This window comes from Lipotes vexillifer, unplaced genomic scaffold, assembly GCF_000442215.2.
Source record: "Lipotes vexillifer unplaced genomic scaffold, Lipotes_vexillifer_v1.1 scaffold732, whole genome shotgun sequence".
Classification (NCBI taxonomy): domain Eukaryota; kingdom Metazoa; phylum Chordata; class Mammalia; order Artiodactyla; family Lipotidae; genus Lipotes; species Lipotes vexillifer.
In genome coordinates, this window is record NW_006792596.1 from 4,384,963 (window position 1) to 4,409,540 (window position 24,578).

The 24,578-nt window shown below is 35.9% G+C and overlaps 1 protein-coding gene across 3 annotated transcripts in view; it reads right to left on the minus strand.

The window, feature by feature from the left end:
• Positions 1-24,578, minus strand: part of GRIK2 (glutamate ionotropic receptor kainate type subunit 2) — a 668,512-nt gene that overhangs the window by 251,859 nt on the left and 392,075 nt on the right. For all 3 annotated transcript variants that reach the window (XM_007465776.1, XM_007465777.1, XM_007465778.1), the window contains exon 7: positions 383-526. In XM_007465776.1, the coding sequence (XP_007465838.1) occupies positions 383-526 (144 nt within the window). The remainder of the gene's footprint in view (positions 1-382; positions 527-24,578) is intronic.

The following is a 24,578-nucleotide window of genomic DNA, read 5'->3' on the forward strand; positions in this document are numbered from 1 at the left end:
CATTCCTGTTAAAAATTCATTGCATATCATGTGGCCTATGATATAAACATTCTTCAAACATCTATGTTTCCACATAAATGAAAAGTAATGTACATAAAGATTCAGAAAGGTGAAACTAACAATGTCATAAATCATAGGTCACTGATTTTCATCTGTTCACACAATCACAGATATTTTGTAGGAAATCCATTTATTTATCATGTAATTTTTCCCTTCCATAATATTTAGTAAAAAAATGTTAATTTTGCTTGTATGGGGAAAGGTAGAAAGTTTAATTTAAGAGATAAAAGTAAAAGGTCACCTGTTAGGAAAAATGCAATAATCTCAATTCATTCAGCTTGAGGACAAGCAAGACAGGACAGATGTGCTTCTCCTGACTCACCTCTTTAATTAGGCTCATGAAGCGGGTCCCAAAGCGCCAGGGTTTGTGTCGATTGCACTGTAAGGAGCTGACTGTCATCTGGGGAAACTGCTGGACGCCCACAGACACCACATGCACAGCATCATACATGAGAGCAGCATCCGTCTGAAAGCCGAGAGAAAAGGAAATGTGGCATCAATACAACATGGGAGACCTATGATAGGTGGTTTAGAAGTGGAGAGAAAGAAAGGGTGAGAGAAATAAATACCCAGTTTTTCTTCATGTAAGAGAGAAAACAGTATCTCCACATGCTGTGGTTCTCTTAAATAAGATATTGTGATCAAATTACTTCATGGGCTCCATTAGAACATCTGACCTACCCTCCCTTTCCTGAAGTGATAACCCAATTTCATATCATCCTAGTATCTCTGCTGAAGTAGGAAATGTATGCAGACATGCATTATTTCATTTTTTGTCACACCCTCTGTCTCTTACTCTGTTCTATTGCATGCGTGCGTGCGCGTGCGTGTGTGCACGCGCGCACGCACACACACACACAAGGGAATGCCAATGTGAACATTTTGAATGGTTACATAAATTACATATTGTATATAAAAGTAAATAAGTAAATAATTTCCTTGCATAGGAAGAAAAAAGAAATTTGAAGAGATTCACCTAAAAAGTTTAAAGATATAAACCCTAATTTTTTCTGCAATTCAGCTTTTCAAAGGGTTCAATCTCAGAAATGATGCTAGAGTGTTGAATCTCAATACATGTGTTAATCCCTTTTCAAGAAACTAAGCTTAATCCCCTGTACTGTCTTCTTTTCCCCAAATTTCCATATGAATACAAATTCATTTTGGCTTCTCAAGTAAGACGAATATAAATTCTACTGTGTTTGCACCTGCTCAAATGACTGACCACTTTAGAGGGGGATGATAAAAAATAAAATGTTTATAAGTCATAACAAACCAGAGGCTCAGTGACTGTCAAGTGCTGTGTTAAATGGACCCTCACATTGTGTTTGACGGACCAATGCCAGGCTCAATACCTACAGAAGAGAGCAACTGACAATGCGGGCAGCAAGGAACTTTGGGCCATCTGCTTGGCATGGTTTGGAATAAAAGCATATATTTCCTCTTCTCATTCACACAATTAGTGAGCTGTGAAATGAATTCCAAAATGAATAGGAACCCTGTAGATTAATAGCGTTTGACACAATACAATACAAAATGAGTACACACAGTAGCTTTCATGCAAATGTATCCTCAGGAACTTAACCACATAAAATGGAAGGGAGCTAAACAGCACAATGCAGTGACAGAACATAATAAAAATACCATTTTATAGTTCATAAATCTTTGGGGAATAGAGCTCAGATTCATAACCTTCATTTGGTAAATACCAGCTGACTACTTTCACACACTCTGATGGCTGCACAGTGAAAACTCGAGTAGTGGAGTTGATACAGGCACATAGCATGAGCCTGAGGATCAGACTGATATTTGTCTTTGGCCTGAGTTAACACTCAGAGGACATATTTCATACACCACATGGATGGTTATAAAAAAAAAAGTTACCAAGATATGAGAGACATATTTGATTTTAAAATAAAATGAAATTTTAAAAAATCACTGTCAACAAATGTATAGAGGTATGAACACTTTCAGATACTACTAAAGGGAAGATAAGGGGCAACTTTGCAGATTGCACCACAAGGGAGTTTTAAAAATATCCATGTTCTTTTTCACCTAGTAATTTCTCTTTCTGGAATTTTCCCTGAGAAAAATCAAAGATAAGAACAAAAGCTCCATACATTATTTCTTTAAAAAAATAAAATAGAGTGGAAATCTACTGAATGTTCAAAATAAGGAAACACAATAAAATCACAATGTATTTCACATAAACATTAAAAATCATGTTTTGAAAAATAATCGTTCAGATGAGAATTTGCAAGTGGTAAAATGCTAACTGCAAAAATAGCTTATGCAGAACTGTATTTCTAGCATAAACCATTATATACATCTTTATGAGTACTTAATATGCACTATTCAACTTATTTAATTCTCACAGTAATGGTTTAATAAAAACACTGATATGGTTCCCACTTTACAAATGACGAAACCAAGGTTGAGAGAAGTTAAGTAACTAAACAAAGTCACACAGGTAAGAAGCGGAGAGGTCCCGATTCAAACAGCCTCACTGCTCACAGCAAGTATTCTGAAACATCATACTGCATGTTATATGGACAACAACCAAAAAAAAACTGAAGGGGGGCTTCCCTGGTGGCGCAGTGGTTGAGAGTCCGCCTGCCGATGCAGGGCACACGGGTTCGTGCCCCGGTCTGGGAAGATCCCACATGCCGCGGAGCGGCTGGGCCCGTGAGCCATGGCCACTAAGCCTGCGGAGTCCAGAGCCTGTGCTCCGCAACAGGAGAGGCCACGACAGTGAGAGGCCCGTGTACAGCAAAAAAAAAACTGAAGGGAAGAAAATACACTAAAACGATACTAATAATTACTCTTGGGAGATAGTAATGAGTAGCATTTATATATTTTCCTTTTTCTTTAGTTTTTGCATTTTTTTAAGATGGAAGTTTACTAAATACCATTGCAATTATTCCCAAGATGAAAATTTTGATCTACTGTCACAAAATAACTAAAAGAACACAAACTATGATATTACTACTATCCTGCCATGACTTACTGACTTATATGAAAATCTTAGAATAGTAACCTTATCTAAAATGACAATGCTCGGAAAGAATTTTGCTTAATTAAAAATTTGAAAATCATTTTTGGTACATAGTTTTAGCTTCTGGATCAGAGGATATACTAGATGATAATAAAACTATTTAAGATCTGTGATTTTAAATATAATTATAAAAGGAAGACAATATTTATTAAACTATAAGATAAATACTAGAGAAAAAAATTATAATTAAAAAGTTGTTGATCAAATTTCTTCTTGAATTTCCAATTTAAAAATATGTTAATTTATTATAAAGCAATAAATAGAACTTCTGAAACTATTCTCTCTGATATTTTCATCTGCTTAGGGTGCCTTTTTTTTTTTTTTTTTTTTTTGCGGTACACAGCCCTCTCACTGTCGTGGCCTCTCCCGTTGCGGAGCACAGGCTCCGGACGCGCAGGCTCAGCGGCCATGGCTCACGGGCCCAGCCGCTCCGCAGCATGTGGGATCTTCCCGGACCGGGGCACGAACCCGCGTCCCCTGCATCGGCAGGCGGACTCCCAACCACTGCGCCACCAGGGAAGCCCTTAGGGTGCTTTTGTTGCCCTATTTTTAGACTAGCTGTTTTATGTGATAATATGGAGTTGTTGTCCATTTAAACTTGATATCCTGTCAAACTTTACTGTATTCTTTGCAAAACTGTACATATGTAAATTCTTTCAACTTTGGAAAGTTTTGAGAAAACTCCAGCTTATTAAAAGTGGTTTTCTTATTTTCATGAGAATGTATAAGCTTGAAATTTTTCCTTAATTTAGTGATATTACTAGTTAACATTTGTTCAGTATTTATTATGTGTAAGGCACTTTCCTTAAATCATTTCCTTTAATTCTCATAACCATCATGCAGTTGGAAATTCACTGGGTCTGTATAAAATAGGAAACTGAAGCAGAGAACAGTTAAGTAACTGGTCTAAAAATCATAGCATATAGAGGTGGAGCTGGATTTGACTCTAGAAAATCTATCCAGAATTTACATACTTCTCTCTAGTTTCTTGCTCAGTGCTCTATATTTAATAAAGCAAAATAGTTTAAATTGTTTTAAAGTTATAAAATATAAGAAATATCAATAAGTACTTGAATACATTATATAATTTCTTAATAAGCAGTAAATATTTACATAATGAAAATGTACTACGAAGTAAGGGAAAGTATAGATTGTGGAGAACTGGTAAACATAAATTCACAAAAAAAGAAATACATTGATGTATGAGATTAAGTCTATAATAGGTTAGTCAGAATAGAAACATTAACCAGGAACAAGGTCATGAAAGAAGTTGATTTATTCTATACAGTTGTTGCTCATTAGGTTTACAAAAGGCAAAGGTACTAGAGTATCTTTCAAGATCAGGCTTAAGGGGCATCTTTACTCCCAACTCTAAATTGTAGAGTTTGATTGAGCTGCTCTTGCTAAGTCCTCTACCCTCTCATTTTGACTCTATAATCCTTTGCCTTGACTCTTCTCTCAATGGAAAAATACGAGGAAAGAAGGGAGGAGTAGAACAGAAGAGGAGAAAAGTAGAGGAGACACGCAGGTCAATTACTTTGTCCTCGTTTTCATATTATCATTACTGTCAAGTTACATTGCATGCTTACTCTATGCCACACTATGTCCATTTCTCTATATGCATTTCACAAAGACCCTATGTTTCAGGTGATATTACTCTTATCACTTAGAGAGGAGAAAACTGAGGCTTAGCAAGGTTGAAGTAATCTTCTCAAGGTCTCAGCACCTTGAGAGACAAGACTTAGAAAACAAGACTCAGGCAAAGCTTAGCGGACGCGCAGGCTCAGCGGCCATGGCTCACGGGCCCAGCCGCTCCGCAGCATGTGGGATCTTCCCGGACCGGGGCACGAACCCGCGTCCCCTGCATCGGCAGGCGGACTCCCAACCACTGCGCCACCAGGGAAGCCCTTAGGGTGCTTTTGTTGCCCTATTTTTAGACTAGCTGTTTTATGTGATAATATGGAGTTGTTGTCCATTTAAACTTGATATCCTGTCAAACTTTACTGTATTCTTTGCAAAACTGTACATATGTAAATTCTTTCAACTTTGGAAAGTTTTGAGAAAACTCCAGCTTATTAAAAGTGGTTTTCTTATTTTCATGAGAATGTATAAGCTTGAAATTTTTCCTTAATTTAGTGATATTACTAGTTAACATTTGTTCAGTATTTATTATGTGTAAGGCACTTTCCTTAAATCATTTCCTTTAATTCTCATAACCATCATGCAGTTGGAAATTCACTGGGTCTGTATAAAATAGGAAACTGAAGCAGAGAACAGTTAAGTAACTGGTCTAAAAATCATAGCATATAGAGGTGGAGCTGGATTTGACTCTAGAAAATCTATCCAGAATTTACATACTTCTCTCTAGTTTCTTGCTCAGTGCTCTATATTTAATAAAGCAAAATAGTTTAAATTGTTTTAAAGTTATAAAATATAAGAAATATCAATAAGTACTTGAATACATTATATAATTTCTTAATAAGCAGTAAATATTTACATAATGAAAATGTACTACGAAGTAAGGGAAAGTATAGATTGTGGAGAACTGGTAAACATAAATTCACAAAAAAAGAAATACATTGATGTATGAGATTAAGTCTATAATAGGTTAGTCAGAATAGAAACATTAACCAGGAACAAGGTCATGAAAGAAGTTGATTTATTCTATACAGTTGTTGCTCATTAGGTTTACAAAAGGCAAAGGTACTAGAGTATCTTTCAAGATCAGGCTTAAGGGGCATCTTTACTCCCAACTCTAAATTGTAGAGTTTGATTGAGCTGCTCTTGCTAAGTCCTCTACCCTCTCATTTTGACTCTATAATCCTTTGCCTTGACTCTTCTCTCAATGGAAAAATACGAGGAAAGAAGGGAGGAGTAGAACAGAAGAGGAGAAAAGTAGAGGAGACACGCAGGTCAATTACTTTGTCCTCGTTTTCATATTATCATTACTGTCAAGTTACATTGCATGCTTACTCTATGCCACACTATGTCCATTTCTCTATATGCATTTCACAAAGACCCTATGTTTCAGGTGATATTACTCTTATCACTTAGAGAGGAGAAAACTGAGGCTTAGCAAGGTTGAAGTAATCTTCTCAAGGTCTCAGCACCTTGAGAGACAAGACTTAGAAAACAAGACTCAGGCAAAGCTTAGCTCTTAGAACTACCATCCAAACTATCATAATAAGACTGGCGGAAATAAGACCCAGAAGAAAGCCTTAAAAACACGATTCAGACAAGGTCTAATTCTTAGAACCACCATCCTACCTACCATAACCAACTACCTCCCCTAAACCATGTTCCCACTGAAACTATGACAGGCAATGGAGGGGAAATTGATGGCAGTAGATCTCATATTTTTGGAGGTTCTGCTGAATACCAGACAATTATGTCCCATAGACAGTATATCTCTGAGTTGAGATTCAAATAAAAGTTCATTTGTCTTCCAAGTCAAATTTTTTTCCTTGTACATAATAGCTACCTCTAAAAAAACTTCAGAGGTAAGCAAAACTGTATTTTAACCAACTAAATTAAAATGGAGTATGTATACAATTTGATTATTAAAATACATAGGAGGGGGTTAGATAAAGTTGTAGTCATTCAGATCCTAAACTACAAAGACAAAATCTAAGCAGAGAGAAAAAATAAATCAGCAAGGAAGACAAAACAATCCATCCTATTTTCTCTCTTTCAAGTATAATTACTCACATATATAAATAGACCACACTTATTGGAAAGCTAGAATATGTGTTCACCCTGGGAATACAGACCAGAAGGAATCGCAGTCTAGGTAGGTACAGACAGAGTCAAGTGCAGCCCTCCGTGTTTCACTACTAGGTCAAGCATCTATCAATAGCAATACGATCTCCCTTGAGAGCCCATCTCAGACTAGATTGGAGTTGAACTTTATTTTTCTTTCCAAAATAAGTTAGTTAACCTACAAAGAATGTCTGTCAGCCAAAAATTTGTTTTGCAAACCTTTAAAACTGTGCAAATACAGTCCTATGCATTTCAGTAAAACAACAATGATCTTTTTAAATGGATGGTTTGAAAAGATCACAAGAAGTGCCTTCTCATTACATTTTAAATATACATTAACCATCTCCCTAACTTATTGCTGGGTTTATCTCATATCTAGTTTAATTACTTTTAGTCATGGAGTGTGCAACGTGGATGCAGGTGGAAGAATGACGACTGCTAATTTCTGTGGTTGAGCTATTGCCACAGAAATTGGTTTAGTCACCCAGTGCTATTTCATCTATCTCAAGTAACCTCAAGTCTGATGAGACGTTAAAGTATTGAAAGAACACTGAAATGTAAGTATGCTTACATTTCTTTTATGCTCTGAAAAAATCCACTGCATATTTTTAAATAATTGAAGAATCAGGGAGATTAGATGCTCTCAAAGGTTTCAGATGATAAAATTTACCATTGCTAAATATTTCTGATTTGGGATGTATGATTGAAACATTTCCAAATATAAAAAGACAGGAATAATAATGGATACTGTGACTAGTTAAAATATTTCTATGTACTTAGCTTTCATTTACAGAAGATTCTGGTACTAAGCAGTAAATTACCAAGCATGTCCATACAGAGTGCACATGTTATTTCAGTTTCTGATCACTATAATCATCATCATTAAACATCTTTTTTGTAAAGTTCTGGGATAGATGTTCTAGGAGTCATAAAAAATTAAAACATAGCCTTTATTCACATGAAGGATGAAACAGTTAGAAATGAACAATTTTTAACTACATATGATCATAGAAGGGAACATTGCTACATAAAATCTCTCTGATACTCTAAAGACTTCTCTTTGCAAAAAGCTATCAAAGGTAGGACTTCCCTGGTGGCGCAGTGGTTAAGAATCCGCCTGCCAACGCAGGGGACAAGGGTTAGATCCCTAGTCCGGGAAGATGCTACGTGCTGCGGAGCACCTAAGCCCGTGTGCCACAACTACTGAGCCTGCGCTCCAGAGCCCGCAAGCCACAACTACTGAGCCCGCGAGCCACAACTACTGAAGCCTGCGTGCCTAGAGCCCATGCTCCGCAACAAGAGAAGTCACCGCAATGACGAGCCTGCGCACCATAACGAAGAGTAAACTCTGCTCACTGCAACTAGAGAAAGCCTGCATGCAGCAACAAAGACCCAATGCAGCCAAAAAAAAAAAAAAAAAAAAAAAAAAGAATAAATTTTAAGAAAATAGAGAATTAAAAAAAAAAGCTATCTAAGGTTATTTATCTTTCTTCCCAATGGGGAGGCAGTCTTCTGGAATATTCCATCCCCCCGGTAACATGGCTTTTGGGTACCCCATTGAGTTTTGCCTGGGAGAACTTGGAACACAGCCTTTTCCCATTTATCTTCTCTATTATGCCAGCAGAGTTACATTTATGACAATGTCATTCTGCTGAAGCACTTTTTACATATTTGGGCTCTTGACCTAGGCTCCAACACACCCAATACTGTATTTAATAATTTACATTTAAATGTAACTAATCTTAAGAGTGATGTGATATATGATCATATCTTGATTATAGTGATGGTTATATGGGTGTATACTTAGGTCAAAACCTATCAAATTGTACAATTTAAATATGGGAAGTATAATACATCAATTTTACTCCAACACAGCTATTAAAAAAAAAAACTGATCATGCATTTTTCTGGGAAGATGGTTCATAAATTTCATTTTATTCTATAAGTATCTAGAATCCTCACAAACTAAGCGTCACCGATCTGTATCTTCTTTCCTCCTTGAACATTTTACTTTTAATAAAACTATTTATGCTTTCTCATTTTTTGTCTTCCTTTCTTGATACAAGCATCTTATGGATAATAACCATACCTATCTTTGTAATACCATGCACAGTGTCCCATATATTGACTTGCCCATAGTAGGTGTATAAAAGCATTTTTTCAACAAATTGATGAATTCAACCAAAAAGTTCATTTAAACTGTAAAAGAAATAGATATTAGGAAGCTCTGAATAACAATCACACTTTGCCATCTAGCTACAATGTATTCCCTCCCAGAGGTACAGTGAACTAAATCTGCCAGTAGCTCAGACCTGGGAGGAATGCGAGGGCAGCCTCTGTCCTGTTTCTAAATGAATTTATAGTAACAGTTCCGTGAACACATTTATCTTTCCATTAAATAAGTGCAGGCGGGTCTCCTTTGAGATCTGAATGCTAGCTGGCAGGTGGCAGATCCATTCTGGAACTCCTACGTCTCAGATTTTGCTCATTTCTGTATTCCCATCTGAAGTATAGTGCATAGCACAAAGAGCAGCATGGTGTAATACACGGAGTTTAAGTTTATGAATCCTGGCTCTTTCACTGACTTGATCTTTTTTTAAATTAATTTTTATTGGAGTATGGTTGCTTTACAATGTTGTGTTAGTCTCTACTGCACAACAAAACTGACTAGATCTTTTGACTAGCCCATTGACTAGATCTTTTAACTAAAACAAATAATAAAAAAATACTTAAATCCCCATTTGCCTTGTTTCTTCATTTTATAATTGAAAATGAAAAATGATGATCTGCCATATCTTTTCCTTGTTGGAAAAACCACTTTTATAAACCAGATAGTTCCAAGAGAAAAACAATTAATATTGATTCTTCAATTAGAAGACATGAATATTAAGGTTGGTGGGGAAAGGGCTGGATTCTGACCTCTGGAGCTCCCTCGCACAATCAGCACAAGACTAAATGGGACAGAGGATCATCCACCACTCTGAGCAAGGGTGAGGGTCACACATGGAAGGCAGGCTGGGGTTCGCTCGTTCAGCTGGCACACTGCAGCCAGCACTCTGCCCGGCACGGAGCAGGTGCACAGTGGCTGCTAACGAAACTGAGGGATTGAAGAAGAAATGCCCTCAGACCCAGTCGGGAGCCAATTGTCAGAGACAATTCTCCCAGTTACACTGCAGCTGCCATTATGCTTACTGTGTTGCCGGCTCTTTGTACTACTCTGAAACGGAGTTCTTCACCAGCAGCTGCGTGGACTACACGGACTGCATGAGATAACACATTAAAGCAGTTTGCACAATCCCTGGCTCGTGGTGCATAGGCAGGTGTTAGATGATGATGATGATGATCACCAGAAGAGCTGTAATCTTGTCAAGATGGGTCCTATCCAAAACAAGGGACCAGTTTAGAAAGTATAATGTTTCAACCCTTCTGCACCCACTGTTAGCCTAAATAAGGGAACAGGCTTCGTGCTGTGCAAGAAAGCAGATCAAATTCTGGAAGGAGAAGGGGCAGGAAGGAAATTATCGTACAACAACAACTTGATCCCTGTAAAATGAGGTGTGTACACAATGCCACAATTCAGTGCTCAAAACAAAAAAGTTACTGAATACACACAACATTATCTGAGAAGTTTAGAATTTAAATATAAGTGGTAAAATATTACAGTATCTTGCATTTTGTTACTAGACGAAGGACTGCTGTTGGACAGATAACAACCTAACAGCAATGTGAACCTGGACAAATCTGCCTTGTAGTTTTCTCTAGTCTTCAGTTTCTTCATCTGTAAAAGGAGGGGCTAGAACCAGGTAGACATTTGCATTCCTAGAAAACTCACCTTTCATTCTGATTTTATATTGGCCTTTGTAATACAATCAAAATCCTAATTTATCCATCTCCTCCCCATAATGCTCTATGCTTTGTGCACTTTTGCAAAAAACTTTGTACCAACATTTCATACAAATTTATAAATAAGGGAAATCAAAGTTTACTTTTCATCAGCCATTGTCTGCATTCACAATCTACCCAATTCCTACCTGGTCCAATAAAATCTGCCAATACCTGTGTTATATTTTCTTTGTTGTTTCAACTTCGCTGTTAAACTTCTCACACACACTAAAACCCACCCTGGCTTCCTGATACTCTGTAGAGAAAAACTAAAACCCTTTCTCTCTTATCCAAAGTCATTTACTAATATCTCAGGATTTTATCATCCTTTGTCCCTCTTACAGAGTTAGGATATGAATATGCCTGTATTTCATGGTTTTTAACTAATCAGAGTGATTCCTGTATTGCAGATTAGTTGAATAAAAGGAGATTCCAGAAACTGCATGGCGAAAGACCTTTAAAATCCTTTAAAGGAATTCCTTTGAAAGGAATATGGAATTTTGTATCTACCTGTATGGTATTTAGTACCCACGAGAGCTAAAAGGAAGAAGAGCTTAAAGGAAAGATAAAGAAAGGAGAAGGGAAAAGAATAGAATGGGTTCAGCCTCACAGTCAAATTGATGAGTTAGGAGGAAAATTCAAGTGAAGCAATGCTTTGAAGATTAAGCGAAGGAAACAGTATCAGACGACAGTGTTGCTGGGATTCAGAAAAGGAATGGCCAGGGCCAGGATTAATGCAATGAGTAATTAATGGATCTATTTGTTTGGTGTTCCTGTAAACTTGTGAATTTGAATAAGTGTCTATGTCTCTTCAAACCAATACTCTCTGTCTTAAGCTAAAAGCTACCATAAAAATTGTGGCAGCAATTTCACCTATTTTGAACAGGCAGAGTCTAAATGTTCATTTTGAGAGTAAGAGTTTTCACTGGCTCTTTATGTTTATATTATACAATTTTGGGCTTTCAATCTTGCAAGAACTCTTGCTGGATGTCATTTTCTTTAACAACAGTCAACAAGATAAATTTTACAAAACAGCATTATTTCTCAGCAAGCTTTTAGATCTTTATAAGATACGAAATTTAGTCCATGGAGTGCTAATGTTAGAATTGTGAAAGCTTTAGGAGATGAATATTTTGCATTCTTTCCAAGAATTGTCTATATTCATCATGAATATTTTCTATATAAGTTTTCTTTCTTTCCTATATATATCTTTAAAATGCACCATTTCCCAAGCAGAAAATCCTATATCCTATTTGTTTTTACTGCCACCTTCTAAACTACTTTAAACATTTATACACAAATTCCAAGATGTTTAGATGTTTCTCAAACACCATGTAGAGAAACTCTTCAGTTTATAAATGATTAAGGAACAGCTGTGAAGCAGATAAGACAATGCCAACAGGTTTTCAATTAGAAGTTTCATTTAACTAATGTACTTATTCTTACCTAATTAAAATTTTCCACTAAAGTCAGTCCATTGAGTTATCTCATTCCCTTTTAAAATGTTCCATGAAGCTCTTACTAGCATCCATGAACCACACTGTATTGATGGCATTGTTAATGAACTCTCTAGCAACAATGCACTGGCCTTAATAATTTAGGTCCTGTTAAATTGTGTCTGCTTTTTACTACATTTGGAACTGCTATTGATCTAGAGAAGAGTCAATATCAAGGGGAAGTATTCTCTGCACTTCCAGCTGGTGTCCAATACATCCAATTATCCTGATATTTGGAGCTCAAATTAGCTTCTTGCATTAAAAATTTATGTTCATCAATATTGTTTATATTTACTTTTTTCAATGTAATGAATTAAAATTGATTTATGTTAACAGCCTGATTCTTTCTAGTTTGAAATCTAGGAATATGCAAACCAAAAATACACCAGAAATTTGGGTTCATGTAAATACGAATTCCAAATGCCTATAAAAATTGAAAACCCAATACTTCATATATTATTTACCTAAACCAAAAATTAAATTATATTAAAGCTCTATTTTAAGCATGATTTGAAGAATAATGTAGAAATTGATGTAGATATTTCTGGACAAATAAAACAATAGATATGCAAACAACTCATATTAATGTGTGCCCTTAACAACTTTTTATGCATTTATTGTGAGTTTAGCTTTTTATATCGTACTCTATATACGAAATGTAATAGTAACTTCTCAGAGAAATGTGAAAAAGTAAAAGTTTCGCAGAAATCTAATGGGACTTAGAGATTTAGCTTTGTAATTTATTAGTCACTACTGTAAGTCATGTTATCTTTCTTAGCTTCATTTTTCTCATCTTTAAAATAAGTAGAATAATAATGCACCTCACGTTGTAAGGATCAAATTAGATAAATTTAGAAAAATGAGGGCTTTAAAGCTCTTTAAATATGTCATAATTATAGAGTGGAGTAACTGAGAATCTCAAGTATGTTAGCACCAGTAATATCAATTTAGATGAGGAAGTGGTCTTTGAGGAAAAAAATAAGAATTGATTTGCATATTCACATTTGTACCTTAGATCTTAACTTGAAGATTCCCTGTCCCTTCACTACTTTAATTAACCTGGTTATTTCCTACTTTGAAAATACATTGATTTAACTAATTATTGTTTTATTGCCATGAGGAAATGCCTTTGCTTGCCGACTCCTGGGTCTCTTGAATGTCCCTTTTCCCATATGAATATATGCTTTCACAATTATCTTTTTTTTCATTTGTCTCTAAGTGCTTTACAGTTTGATTCACTCATTCAACGTTTGTAAATATTATTGTGTTATTGACATCAAACAATTATGAGTTTGGGCAATAAGACTGGGAAGTCAAAAATGATTTAGACAAACAAGTAAATCAACATTCTTAATATAATGCCACATGCTGGGTAACGGGGAGGTATCTAATTTTGCCTGGAGTAGTGCCTATCTATTGATATGTTAGAAAGTAGGTATTGTTTGAAAGAGTTTCCTATTAGCATCTATATCTTCAAAAGGCAAAAGGAGTGGAAAAAAGCTAAGAAAACAAAAGTTGGAAAGAATAGTGGGATCGAGGGAAAAGGTCAAACCAGAATTCTCACTGCTTTTTTTTTTTTTTTTTTTTTTTTTTTGTTGGCCTAGGACTGTCTGGTTCCAACACTACAGCCCTTTTCTAGAACAAAAACTCATCACTCCACAACCACATAGAAAAAATTAAATGGCAGATTTCAACTGCATGGTCATCTTTGGTGAAAATCTTTGATAATCGATTATGTTTTCATTGGAGGTTCAACATTTTAATGGAACACACTCAGTGGGCATAGTCTTCTTACCTGAAATACTGTAGTGTAGTTTCCTAGAGAAGATATTTTGAGTTTATAATTTCCAAAGAGAAATGCTCTTTTTAAATTTTTGGCTGAGGGTTTCTTTGTGTCATGAAGATCAACTCCACTGCTGGGGCACAGAAGAGTAAAAATAGATTTCCCATTAGAAACAAAAAGTAGGAGTTGTTTGTCAGCCCGAAGGAAATTCTTTCATTCTTTTCTTGCTTTCGTTCTTTTTCTGCCAACAGCTAAGCAATGCTCATCAGAGGGTGGGTCAGAGCCAACTTCATGTACGGGTAGAGTAGGTGGTTACCTACAAGAGATGTGAGGACGGGGGTCTTAATCCCAGGCAAGTCTTGAGAGCGACAGCCAACCAGGAACCCCATCTCCCAAAAACAAAGGAGAAAAAGTTTAGCTTTGATCAATGTATCCAGAATTAAAATTTTTCAGAAAATCTAGAAATAAGCTTTCTTCATTGCAAACATGTAAGTTTCATGTCATTGTCAAAGTAAAGTTTTATTTTAATCCTGCCAATGCAGGGCACAAGGGCTCGAGCCCTGGTCCGGGAAGATCCCACATGCCGCAGAGCAGCTAGACCCGTGCGCCACAGCTGCTGAGCCTGCGCTCTGGAGCCCACAAGCCACACTGCTGAGCCCACATGCCACAACTACTGAAGCCCGCGTGCCTGGAGCCCGTGCTCTGCAACTGGAGAGGCCTCCGCTCGCCGCAACTAGAGAAAGCCCGCCCACAGCAACAAAAACCCAACATAGCCAAAATAAATAAATAATAAAATAAAAGATATTTTAATAAAAAAAAAAGATTAGACTTTGTATCCTGAGATTCCTAACATCTCCTTTAAAGACAGAATAGGCTTGTTCTTTAATGAAATAGATATTAAAGGATTCTCCTAAAGTTGAGTCTTTATATGTCATTTCATCTTATAATGGATCTAAATGGGACACTAAAAGAGTAGAACATGGAATTCAGAAGACCAAGAATATGATCTGATTAAATCGTGTAACATCTTTGATGGGACGCTATTGTTTTGTCTCCTCAGCCATCTCTTCCTGTTAGAGCAGAGCCCTTTTCCCTCCCATCTGTTCCCTAACCCAATCTCCTAGCTCCAGGTGTTATAGGCCTGATAACAACCACTGCTTCAGGCATGGCCAAGTGACACAAGCTTGGCTTAACAGTTAAATCCAGACCTTTTGAGGGAGCCATTGGAAAAGAAGCACATTCCTTCTCAGGAAGTTCCGTATCAGCGGATATAAACCTTGATGGCACCTCTGTACCTCTGTCTGAAAAAGGAGCCAATACAAATGAAACAGGAGGTGAGGAATGGAGAGGAATCTGTTTGAGACTTTATGACCTGGATCCAGTTGGATCCAAATATATCTGAAGACAGATCATGTACTTTACAAGCCGGAGAACCATTGTGCTTTCTTTTTGCTATTAACTATTAATTTTAAGGGAATTTTAGACAACTGGAATTGAAAATATCTTGAATAATGCAGGTTTAGGCTTTGGTTTCCTCAAACCAAACTGAGATTACTACTTCTATCTACTCACAGGATTAGAATATATCAGTACATTTAGAAAAACAGGAAGATATATGTAAAAGCAGACCGTATGTAATTATATGCATGAAAATACTAGAAAATATAATAATCACATTAAATACATTCACCAAATGTATAATTATTGTCTTCTAATCATTCATTCTTTATTCTTTGTAGAAAAATATTCAATATAGTAGGGAATTTGGGGGTAACTACTAAGATATCTCTATAGTATTGTGAATTGGTTACACTTATAAAAGTACAAAATGGGGCAACTGTAAGAGGTATACACTCTGCCTGCCAAAATACACAGATCAAAAATTTGTCTGAATCAACACTACCCTTCCTACTGTGAATTATACAGGTTCAGGGACAATCAGAATGTGAACTGAAGCAAAAAACTTTAATGGTACACTGCTGAGAACATTAAGAAAGAAATCACAGAGGACTCCAAAAACAAATGCAAACTAACCCTCTGCAATGGCCTTTTAATCAGTAGGTTAACAGACTGACATCAAAATTGGAAATGACCAATTAAGCTGTATCACTTAACTCTTAACATTTCCACTTTTGAGTTTTATACTTGATGAAACAAATTATAAATCACAAACCAAGACATAAAAGACTTTCATTACAATATCTGTGGGTGTGTGTGTGCTGAATCTTAAGTCATTCAGGAAATTAATTCAAAGTAGACAAAGAGCTGCAGGAGGTGAGGGTGATACTACTTTATTCAGAAGAGAAAACAGGTTGATAATCTTCACCTGATGGATTTTACAACTGAATAGTTGAAGCCAAAGCAAGGCTGGAGGGTGATATATGGCAGGGACTCAGAGGAAAACCAGAAGGAACAACATTTCCACAGAGAAATTAGCAGCAAGAGGATGGTAGAAATGTCTAAAAAGCATTAAAAAAAGTGATCACCAGAAGAAACAAAAAGAAATTTAAGAAGTGATGAGGCAGTAAAAATAAATTAAATATTCTAAAGATAGAATAGCTTAAAATATTCTTCCCTGTTAGTTGAAACAGAAATTTGATAAATTTTTAAGGAAAAAAGTTCAAATTACAAGACATTCAGAATTTAACTTTATCCTTGAGCTTAGCAATAAAGCACGCATTGACTCAGAACTCACTGATGGCATCTGAGTATGTCCAAGGAGCCTCAGCACATGGCTGTTAACTACTGAGTAGATTCCTGTTTCCAGAGTTCATGGCATCAGATAATATTTCTTCTGCTCCTTCGCATTCCTGATCCTGAGCCCCTTCATTCATCTCTTCCACAACTGTATATCCTTCGGCGCCTTCTCTTTCCTTTCTCACCTCATAAATATAAGCTACCTAATGAATACCCACATGTACTTACATTTTGAAGGAAAAATTACTGCAAACATAAATATCATTCTACGTTAAATGTGGAACAGAATTCGACAGGTTTTTTTTTTTATACTTAGGTATTTGTACCTACTTTTATTCTCAAGGAAACCAGTACAAAGGTGTTACACATATCTATCATGCAAAACAGAAGAATAAAGTTTACTTTTATTTCATTATCCTTTGAAATTAGTTGAATCACAAGAACTATCCTTGACCAAAATTTAAAACAGTTAAGTTTACTACAGATTTGAAAAAACAGAGTAATATGCATATCTGCTATAACATTAGCATATTATGTCAGTTTTTAACTATATCCCATGAATAATATTTTGCCTTTTCTTTTAATTAGAAAGACAGTAAATACTTCACAAAGAAGTTATTTGGTCAAAGATTACTTTCTATAACTCCTACCATATGGCTCTGTGGTAGGCACTTTACAGATATTATTTAACATAATTTTCTTTAACAATCTAATGATATATGTAGAAGATTCTGAGGAGCTGAGGCTTAAATCACCCAGTAAGGGGCACACCTGAGAGATTCTGCTTTTTCTGAAGCCATGATACTTTATGATACATCAATTGTGGCTACTTATAGCAGTGCCTAAACAATACAAGTTAATCATCTATTTTAGAAACTAGCTCCACTCCTCTTAAGCTAATGCAGTGTGCCCTATGAAACAAAGGTCACTGAAAAGACAGCTTTCATCCAAAGCTTTTCATCATTGAAAAGACAGCGTTCATTTCTTGATGACATGAAGTTATTTTTTCCAATCCAGAGGTGAGAGAGAATCAGTAAAATTTCTAAGTATGAGAAATCACAATTTCCTCATGAGACATACGTGCATAATGACGTAGTAGCACCTATGGTTAGGTGCCAGAAAAAAGTGGTAATACTATTCCGGAAAACAATCTGGAAATCGATGTCAAGCACAAACTGGGACACTATCATTTCACTTTGGGAATTTACTCCATAGAAACAAAAAGACAAGAGCACATAGATTTATATACAAATACATGCATTACAACATGGTTTATATTTTTAAAAATACAGCAGCCTAAATGTTCCTCATAAGGTTAAGAAATTGGTAATATTTATAAAACTGAATGTTAAAATTATTGTCTAGCATTATATGTATTGACATGTAAATATGAATGTTAAAATTTATACATCCATACTACAAAATAATATATTCCTCTTATAACACATTATAGCAGTACAGCCTTACATTCTGTAAAATATTTGAAAGTCCTCCATCTGTGCTCCAACCTTTCTGATGTAATTATTCTCAAGAGCATCGATCTATAAATACACATACACACAGATATTGTATTTATTTTTATTGTTTTAATCGAAAATGGAATATATTAAATTTGCTTTAAAAAAAACCCAAGAATATACCCTTCCAAGTTAGTATTAATAGGTCTACCTCATTATTTTTAACTACTGAATAAATTTCAATTATGAATATTCTTAAGATGTACATTGTTTAGGTATAACCAAAATACAGCTTATGCCCCTCATGTTAATTTAAATATATCTATATCTATCTTCATAAATACAGAGAGAAATTGTAAAAATCCAAAATGTTTCCAATCATAATTGGATTATAGAAAAGTTTATCTTTCTTCTTTACATTTTTATATTTTATGAGAACATGACTCTCAAAGGCAGAAAAAGTGCTAAAGTTATAACTGCCTGGCATAAAATAAAAATAAATAAGGCACAATTTTACTCATGCTTGATATTTAAGAATTATGTGTTGTACCTATAAACAGCAGAATTTCAGGTATACTTCGCTTTATTGCACCTTGCAGATACTGTGTTTTTTATACATTGAAGGTTTGTGGCAACCCTGTATCCAGCAAGTCTATTGGCGCCATTTTCCAACGGCATTTGTTCACTTTGTGTCACATTTTGGTAATTCTCCCAATATTTAAAAGTTTTCATTATTATTATTATTTGTTATGGTGATATGCAAAAAGATTATGACTCAACTTGCTAAAGGCTCAGATGATGGTTACTATTTTTTAGCATTAAAGTATATTTTAATTAAGGCTGTACATTTTTTAGACACTTAATAGACTACAGGATAGTATAAACATAACTTTTATATGCACTGGGAAAGCAAAAAATTCCTGTGACTTGCTTTATTACAGTAGTCCGGAACTGACCCTGCAAGATCTCCGAGGTATGATTTAATGGACCAAAATCAAATTACTATGTTTTTATTAAAAGTAGCATGTTTTAATGAACTTATTTACAAAGCAGAAATAGAGTCACAGATGTAGAAAACAAAACTTATGTTTACCAGGTGGGAAAAGGAGGGGAGGGATAAATTGGGAGATAAATTGGGAGATCCCAATCTCCCAATTTTTTTAGTTTTATAGATAACTAATAAATACATAGTGTATATAGCACAGGGAACTCTACTCAGTACTCTGTAATGACCTATATGGGAAAATAATTTTAAAAAGAGAGCATATATGTATATGTATAACTGACTCACTTTGCTGTACAGCAGAAACTAACACAACATTTTACATCAACTATACCCCAATAATTTTTTTTTTAAAAAGCATGTTTTCTTCTGAATTCTAGATAATAACTCACTGTTTACATGAGACACTTCTAATTTCCCTGAAGTTCAACTACAGATTTTTCATCTTTGTATATGTAAACTCAACCAGAAGTAACAGGCAGGCCCCAAGACTGCCAGGTGAGATTAAAAGAGCTGCCTGGATGCCATGTCAATCTAAAGGCAGCCCATTTTGGACAACTACTATACAACCATCCAGGCCATTGTCTGCATCAGAGGACATAAAGAATTATTTTCTAAATATGGACATCAAAAGAAAAAAATGATTAATCAAGTAGTATCTTAAAGCTTTTCTACAAGCATTGTTCTGTTAATTAACATGGTGTCTGCTTCCTGCAAATGAAGCCCCAAGCTATTAAATAAAATTACTGCAGCGCTCCCTAAGAATGAGGCTCATTTGGAAAAAGCACTAATATGCTTTTTTTCTGTCTTGAGCCGAGCGATTAGCAGGCAGCTCAGCTCTAGAAGATGACACTCCCAGAAGTCATTTGGTCATAGAGACATGCTGTATTTACCTAAAATGCAGTTTGACAATTACGTGGCATGACTAGATGTTTCCAAACAAGAATAGCTGTTTTATGTATTTATTTATAGCCGACTTTGTTTAAAAAATCTGAGGTAAACATAGCCAATCTTTTTCTCCCAATTGAATTCTACAGAAATCCAAACTGTGCTCATTTATGTCAAACATGACCTTGAGGAAGGTTTTAAATATTTCAGGAACTGTTTAAGATATCATTTTGATATCCTCAATGATATCAAATATTTAACCATAAGATTTAGCAAAAAATATTCAAGAGTAATTATTTAAAATATATAATTAATAACATAGCTATTTTGCTCTTAAAAATGTCTATTAAGTATTAAGATTGATTTTCTCAGTTTTCCTCTAAAAGCAAGTCCCAAATCAGTGAGCAGTCATTATAAGCATAAGTGGAATAAGTACATAAAGTTTACCAGGAAAATGTTGTTTCAATGATGCCAGTCTTTATAATTTTCTTAAAATAAACAAGTGATCTCTTCATATTAAAAATGTTTTAAATTAATAATTGGCTCCTTATTCCAATCAATGCATCTTGCAAAACAAAGGTAGCTTAAAATGTTGTTTTAATCATTTAATTTAAATTTTAATGGAATTAAACTCATATACATTTTGAAATTTAGCCTTCATTTGGGATGCAAGAAAAAGGATTCCATACAAATGACTCACAGAATTTTTTTTGAGAAATCAGGTTTCAATAGAGGTATAGGAAAACCCAAATTTGGTATGTTCCTAATTTCCAAATAAAAGGTCATTTTAATCATTATGCACCCAGATTAACCTCATTTAAAAGTAGTGCCTGCCATTTCTAGAGACTCTGAAGAACGGGTTACAAGATTAATTTCTGCTTCATGGAGAGGAAGAGAGAGGGACTGATTTCATAAGAAAACACTTCCTGAAGGAAAAAATATCTTGATTCTGTTTTCATGTGGCTTCTCTAGGCAGGTCTCTACCTCTGGGTTAGGCAGATTATCTTCAAGACTAACCCAGGTTGCTTTTGCAAAAGAGGATGTAAATGCACTCTCTAAAACTGAAACACAGTCTGAAATAATTGAATCATTCATTCCACTATTCTTCCTAGAAAATATGCCAACTATTAAAGACCCAAATGATGTGCCCAATTGCTATCAGCATTTGTATTTACATAATAGTACATTAACACAGGCATAATATCATTTAGATTCAGAAGGAAATCAGAGAGAGACACAAAGGAACAGCACACATGCATTCCATAATCAGCTACCCTGTGCTAGGCAGAGAGAAAAATAAATGAATTCAGGAAATAGAAGTAGACTCTATCACTGACTGATTATTGGGAAGATGAAGGGAGTGATGACAAACAGAAAAGAGGTTACAGTAACTCTCAGGTTTCTTATTATTTTCACTAATGGAAAGATGGTCATGATATTCGCTGAGATAAAAATAGTGTAGATAAATGCTATCAAAAGCGTGCCCTCACAATCCCTTCATTCTCCTACCTTGCCATATGTTTCTTCAGAGTACTTGTCACTATTTGACTGCACAGAGTGTGATTCTCTTCCCTTCCGTTAGAACATAATCTCCATGGGTACAGGGACGTTACTGACTGCTGTGTCTCCATGAGTAGACAAGAGGTCTCAGGCTGGAAGATGATAATTTTGAGTTGTCTCTGAAACTTGTAAGTAGGAGTATCTGGTAATTGGGTTGGATATATGATTTTATGTTTCAAGTGACAGGTATGGGCCAGGGATTTAAATTGGGAAATCATCAGTTTGTGGAGAAGGATTAAAGCACAGGAGCAAATGACACCCGGAAGAAAAGGTAGGATTAGAGAAGAGAGCCCTGATGTTCACAGACATATAAGGACTGAGAGAGGAAGAAAAGCATGAGAGGGAGACCACAGGTAGAGAGAGTCAGGAGGTAGTGGTGTCAGGGAAGCAAAGGCACAGGAATTAAAACTTTCTATAATTTTCTGAATTTGGGTTGACCTTCCTTAAAGGCAAATGTCTATTTCTTCCCCTGTCAAATGAGACAGAATTCATAAGTTGTTTTTTGCTCTTAATTGTGCAAATGACAATGTCCATAGAAACACTAACAGCAATCAGAACTAGTTATATAATTTGTAGGGCCCAGTGAGAAATAAAAATGCATGGCCCCTATTCAGATATTAAGAATTGCAAGATGGCAACAGCACAGCACAGCAAGCACGGGTCCCTTCTAAGCACGGAGTCCTGTGTGACTGTGCCAGTCACATGTCCATGAAATCAGCCCTGGAAACAACCTTTATTTTTTAGTTTCAATCAAGCTTAAATGAATTAAACAATAATATGATATTTTCCATAAAAGACAAGCCGTTTCATCTGGCAAATTTCTTAAACCTTGAGTGAACAAGAGAAAAGAATCCCGTGGTACTTTAGAGTTAATAGTAGCAGAGGAATATGGCTCCTCAATCAATCAGAAGGGGATTGATTTGAGTAGAAAATACAGATGATTTTGACTGGTTGAATAAACTGAACATGATTATAAGATGGTAACTTCCTTGTATTAAGAAAAAAATGGAAATGAAATGTTTATCTTCTGGGATATATAAACATTAACAATGTATCCAAATAGCCAGTTAATTTGAGTTGTTTAGTCAGATAACTGACAGTGACCAAATAACATACAGTGACTAAATCAGGCCAGTATGCCATTTCTAGAAACCTCTGATTCAGACACTTTTTCAGGATTAAGTGAATTAGGACAATTACACCAGCGCAGAGCTTTGGTGCTGAGGGAATCACTCAGTTGTTAAAAACAAATCCTGAGACTCCAGTGTTCTTACCACATTGTCAAGGAATCAAAGCAGTAGGCACAGCCGTTTGATTTTCTGCCAAGACCCTCGATCTTTACATTGTTCTTTTGTCATTATTTGTTCCTCGGGAGGATGGCCTTGATGTTCTTTGAAACATTATTTCATTTGTACATGAGTGTCTCCAAGGAGCACCCAGCATGATTTGTCCTGGCACTGCAGCCTCTTGTAGACAGCCCTGGGATACTTTTCAATACAAAAGTATTGAAAAATTACACTTTGATAGTGACTTTAGTTTGCTTCTAGATTAACCTCATGGGTGTCTGAAACTCACCCATACGACATATCTACTTTTTAGCTGAATATTAACTAGACAAGAAAGCTGTAATTAGCATCTTGAATCTGGACGAACCTCAAACCCTGTCAAGGCATGTACCTAATGACACCATTTTAGACTAAGTTATTTATCAAACTAGATCAGAGGACTGCTGGTCTTGTCACTCTGAATACCCAGATTCAGAGGCATATATAAACCTAAATCATCCCCTCTCCTTCTGAGGAAGATTAGGAGGTACCAAATTAAGAAAAGAAATGCGAACATTATGGTAAGATGTGATTAGGTAAAACCTTTGCATTTGGTTTTGTTAAAAATATAACCCTGAAATATCCTGGCCAGAAAAGTTTTTACTATGAGTTTGAGGAAAGGCAAAGGCTCTTAAAGGCCATATTCTAATGAATGACTTTATAAGATATAAGTTTGCTGATTTTAGAGTCAGGAAAGTAATATTGCAGAATGATAAGTAAACTATAAGCATAGCCAAGAGGGATAGAGCACATGTACTATCAGGAACTCTCTGAAGACATGAAGGGGCCACAATTACACAATTTTGTGTTTTCATCCATTGCCTAAGTTCCTTGAGTGAACTTGTTTACACCTAAATAGGTGCTTGAACAACAACAAAAAGAAGGGCAGCTGAAATCACGAGTCACACAGACATAAATGCTCCTGCTTCCCTTTACAAGTGATTAGTACAAGCCAAAACCAAAAAGGTCACCCAACAGTTGACACTATTTCTCTTTGTAGCCAGGGAATACAGTGATGCTGGCCTTCCAGGTGATTTTCATGTGCAGGTGTACTTGAAAAGAAAGAGGACACTCTATACGAATTCTTGGAGGCATTTAACTGTCTTTGGAGAGTTTATTCAGATTCACTACTAGAGCATCACTGGGACTATGTCATCCATCAACTAACAGCTGACATTTGATTGTCATTATTGTTTAACATATAGTAAGTATCTCATGTGAGACAGATACTGTACAGATAATGTAAAACACATGGCTGTCAAAGTCAAGAGATAAAAAGTTAACTTCGGCTGACAGTGTTAGCTTTCTCAAAAATTGTATTCACTAAGCGAATATCTCCAAATAAAATGATATACAGCACAAGAGGCTTTGTGTTCACCTTGTTACATGGATTTTTAATTCTAAAATCTCACACATTTTTTTTTTTCTTGCGTTATGCGGGCCTCTCACTGTTGCGGCCTCTCCCATTTGCGGAGCACAGGCTCCGGACGCGCAGGCCCAGCGGCCATGGCTCACGGGCCCAGCCGCTCCGCGGCACGTGGGATCCTCCCGAAACGGGGCACGAACCCGCGTCTCCTGCATCGGCAGGCGGACTCTCAAGCACTGCGCCACCAGGG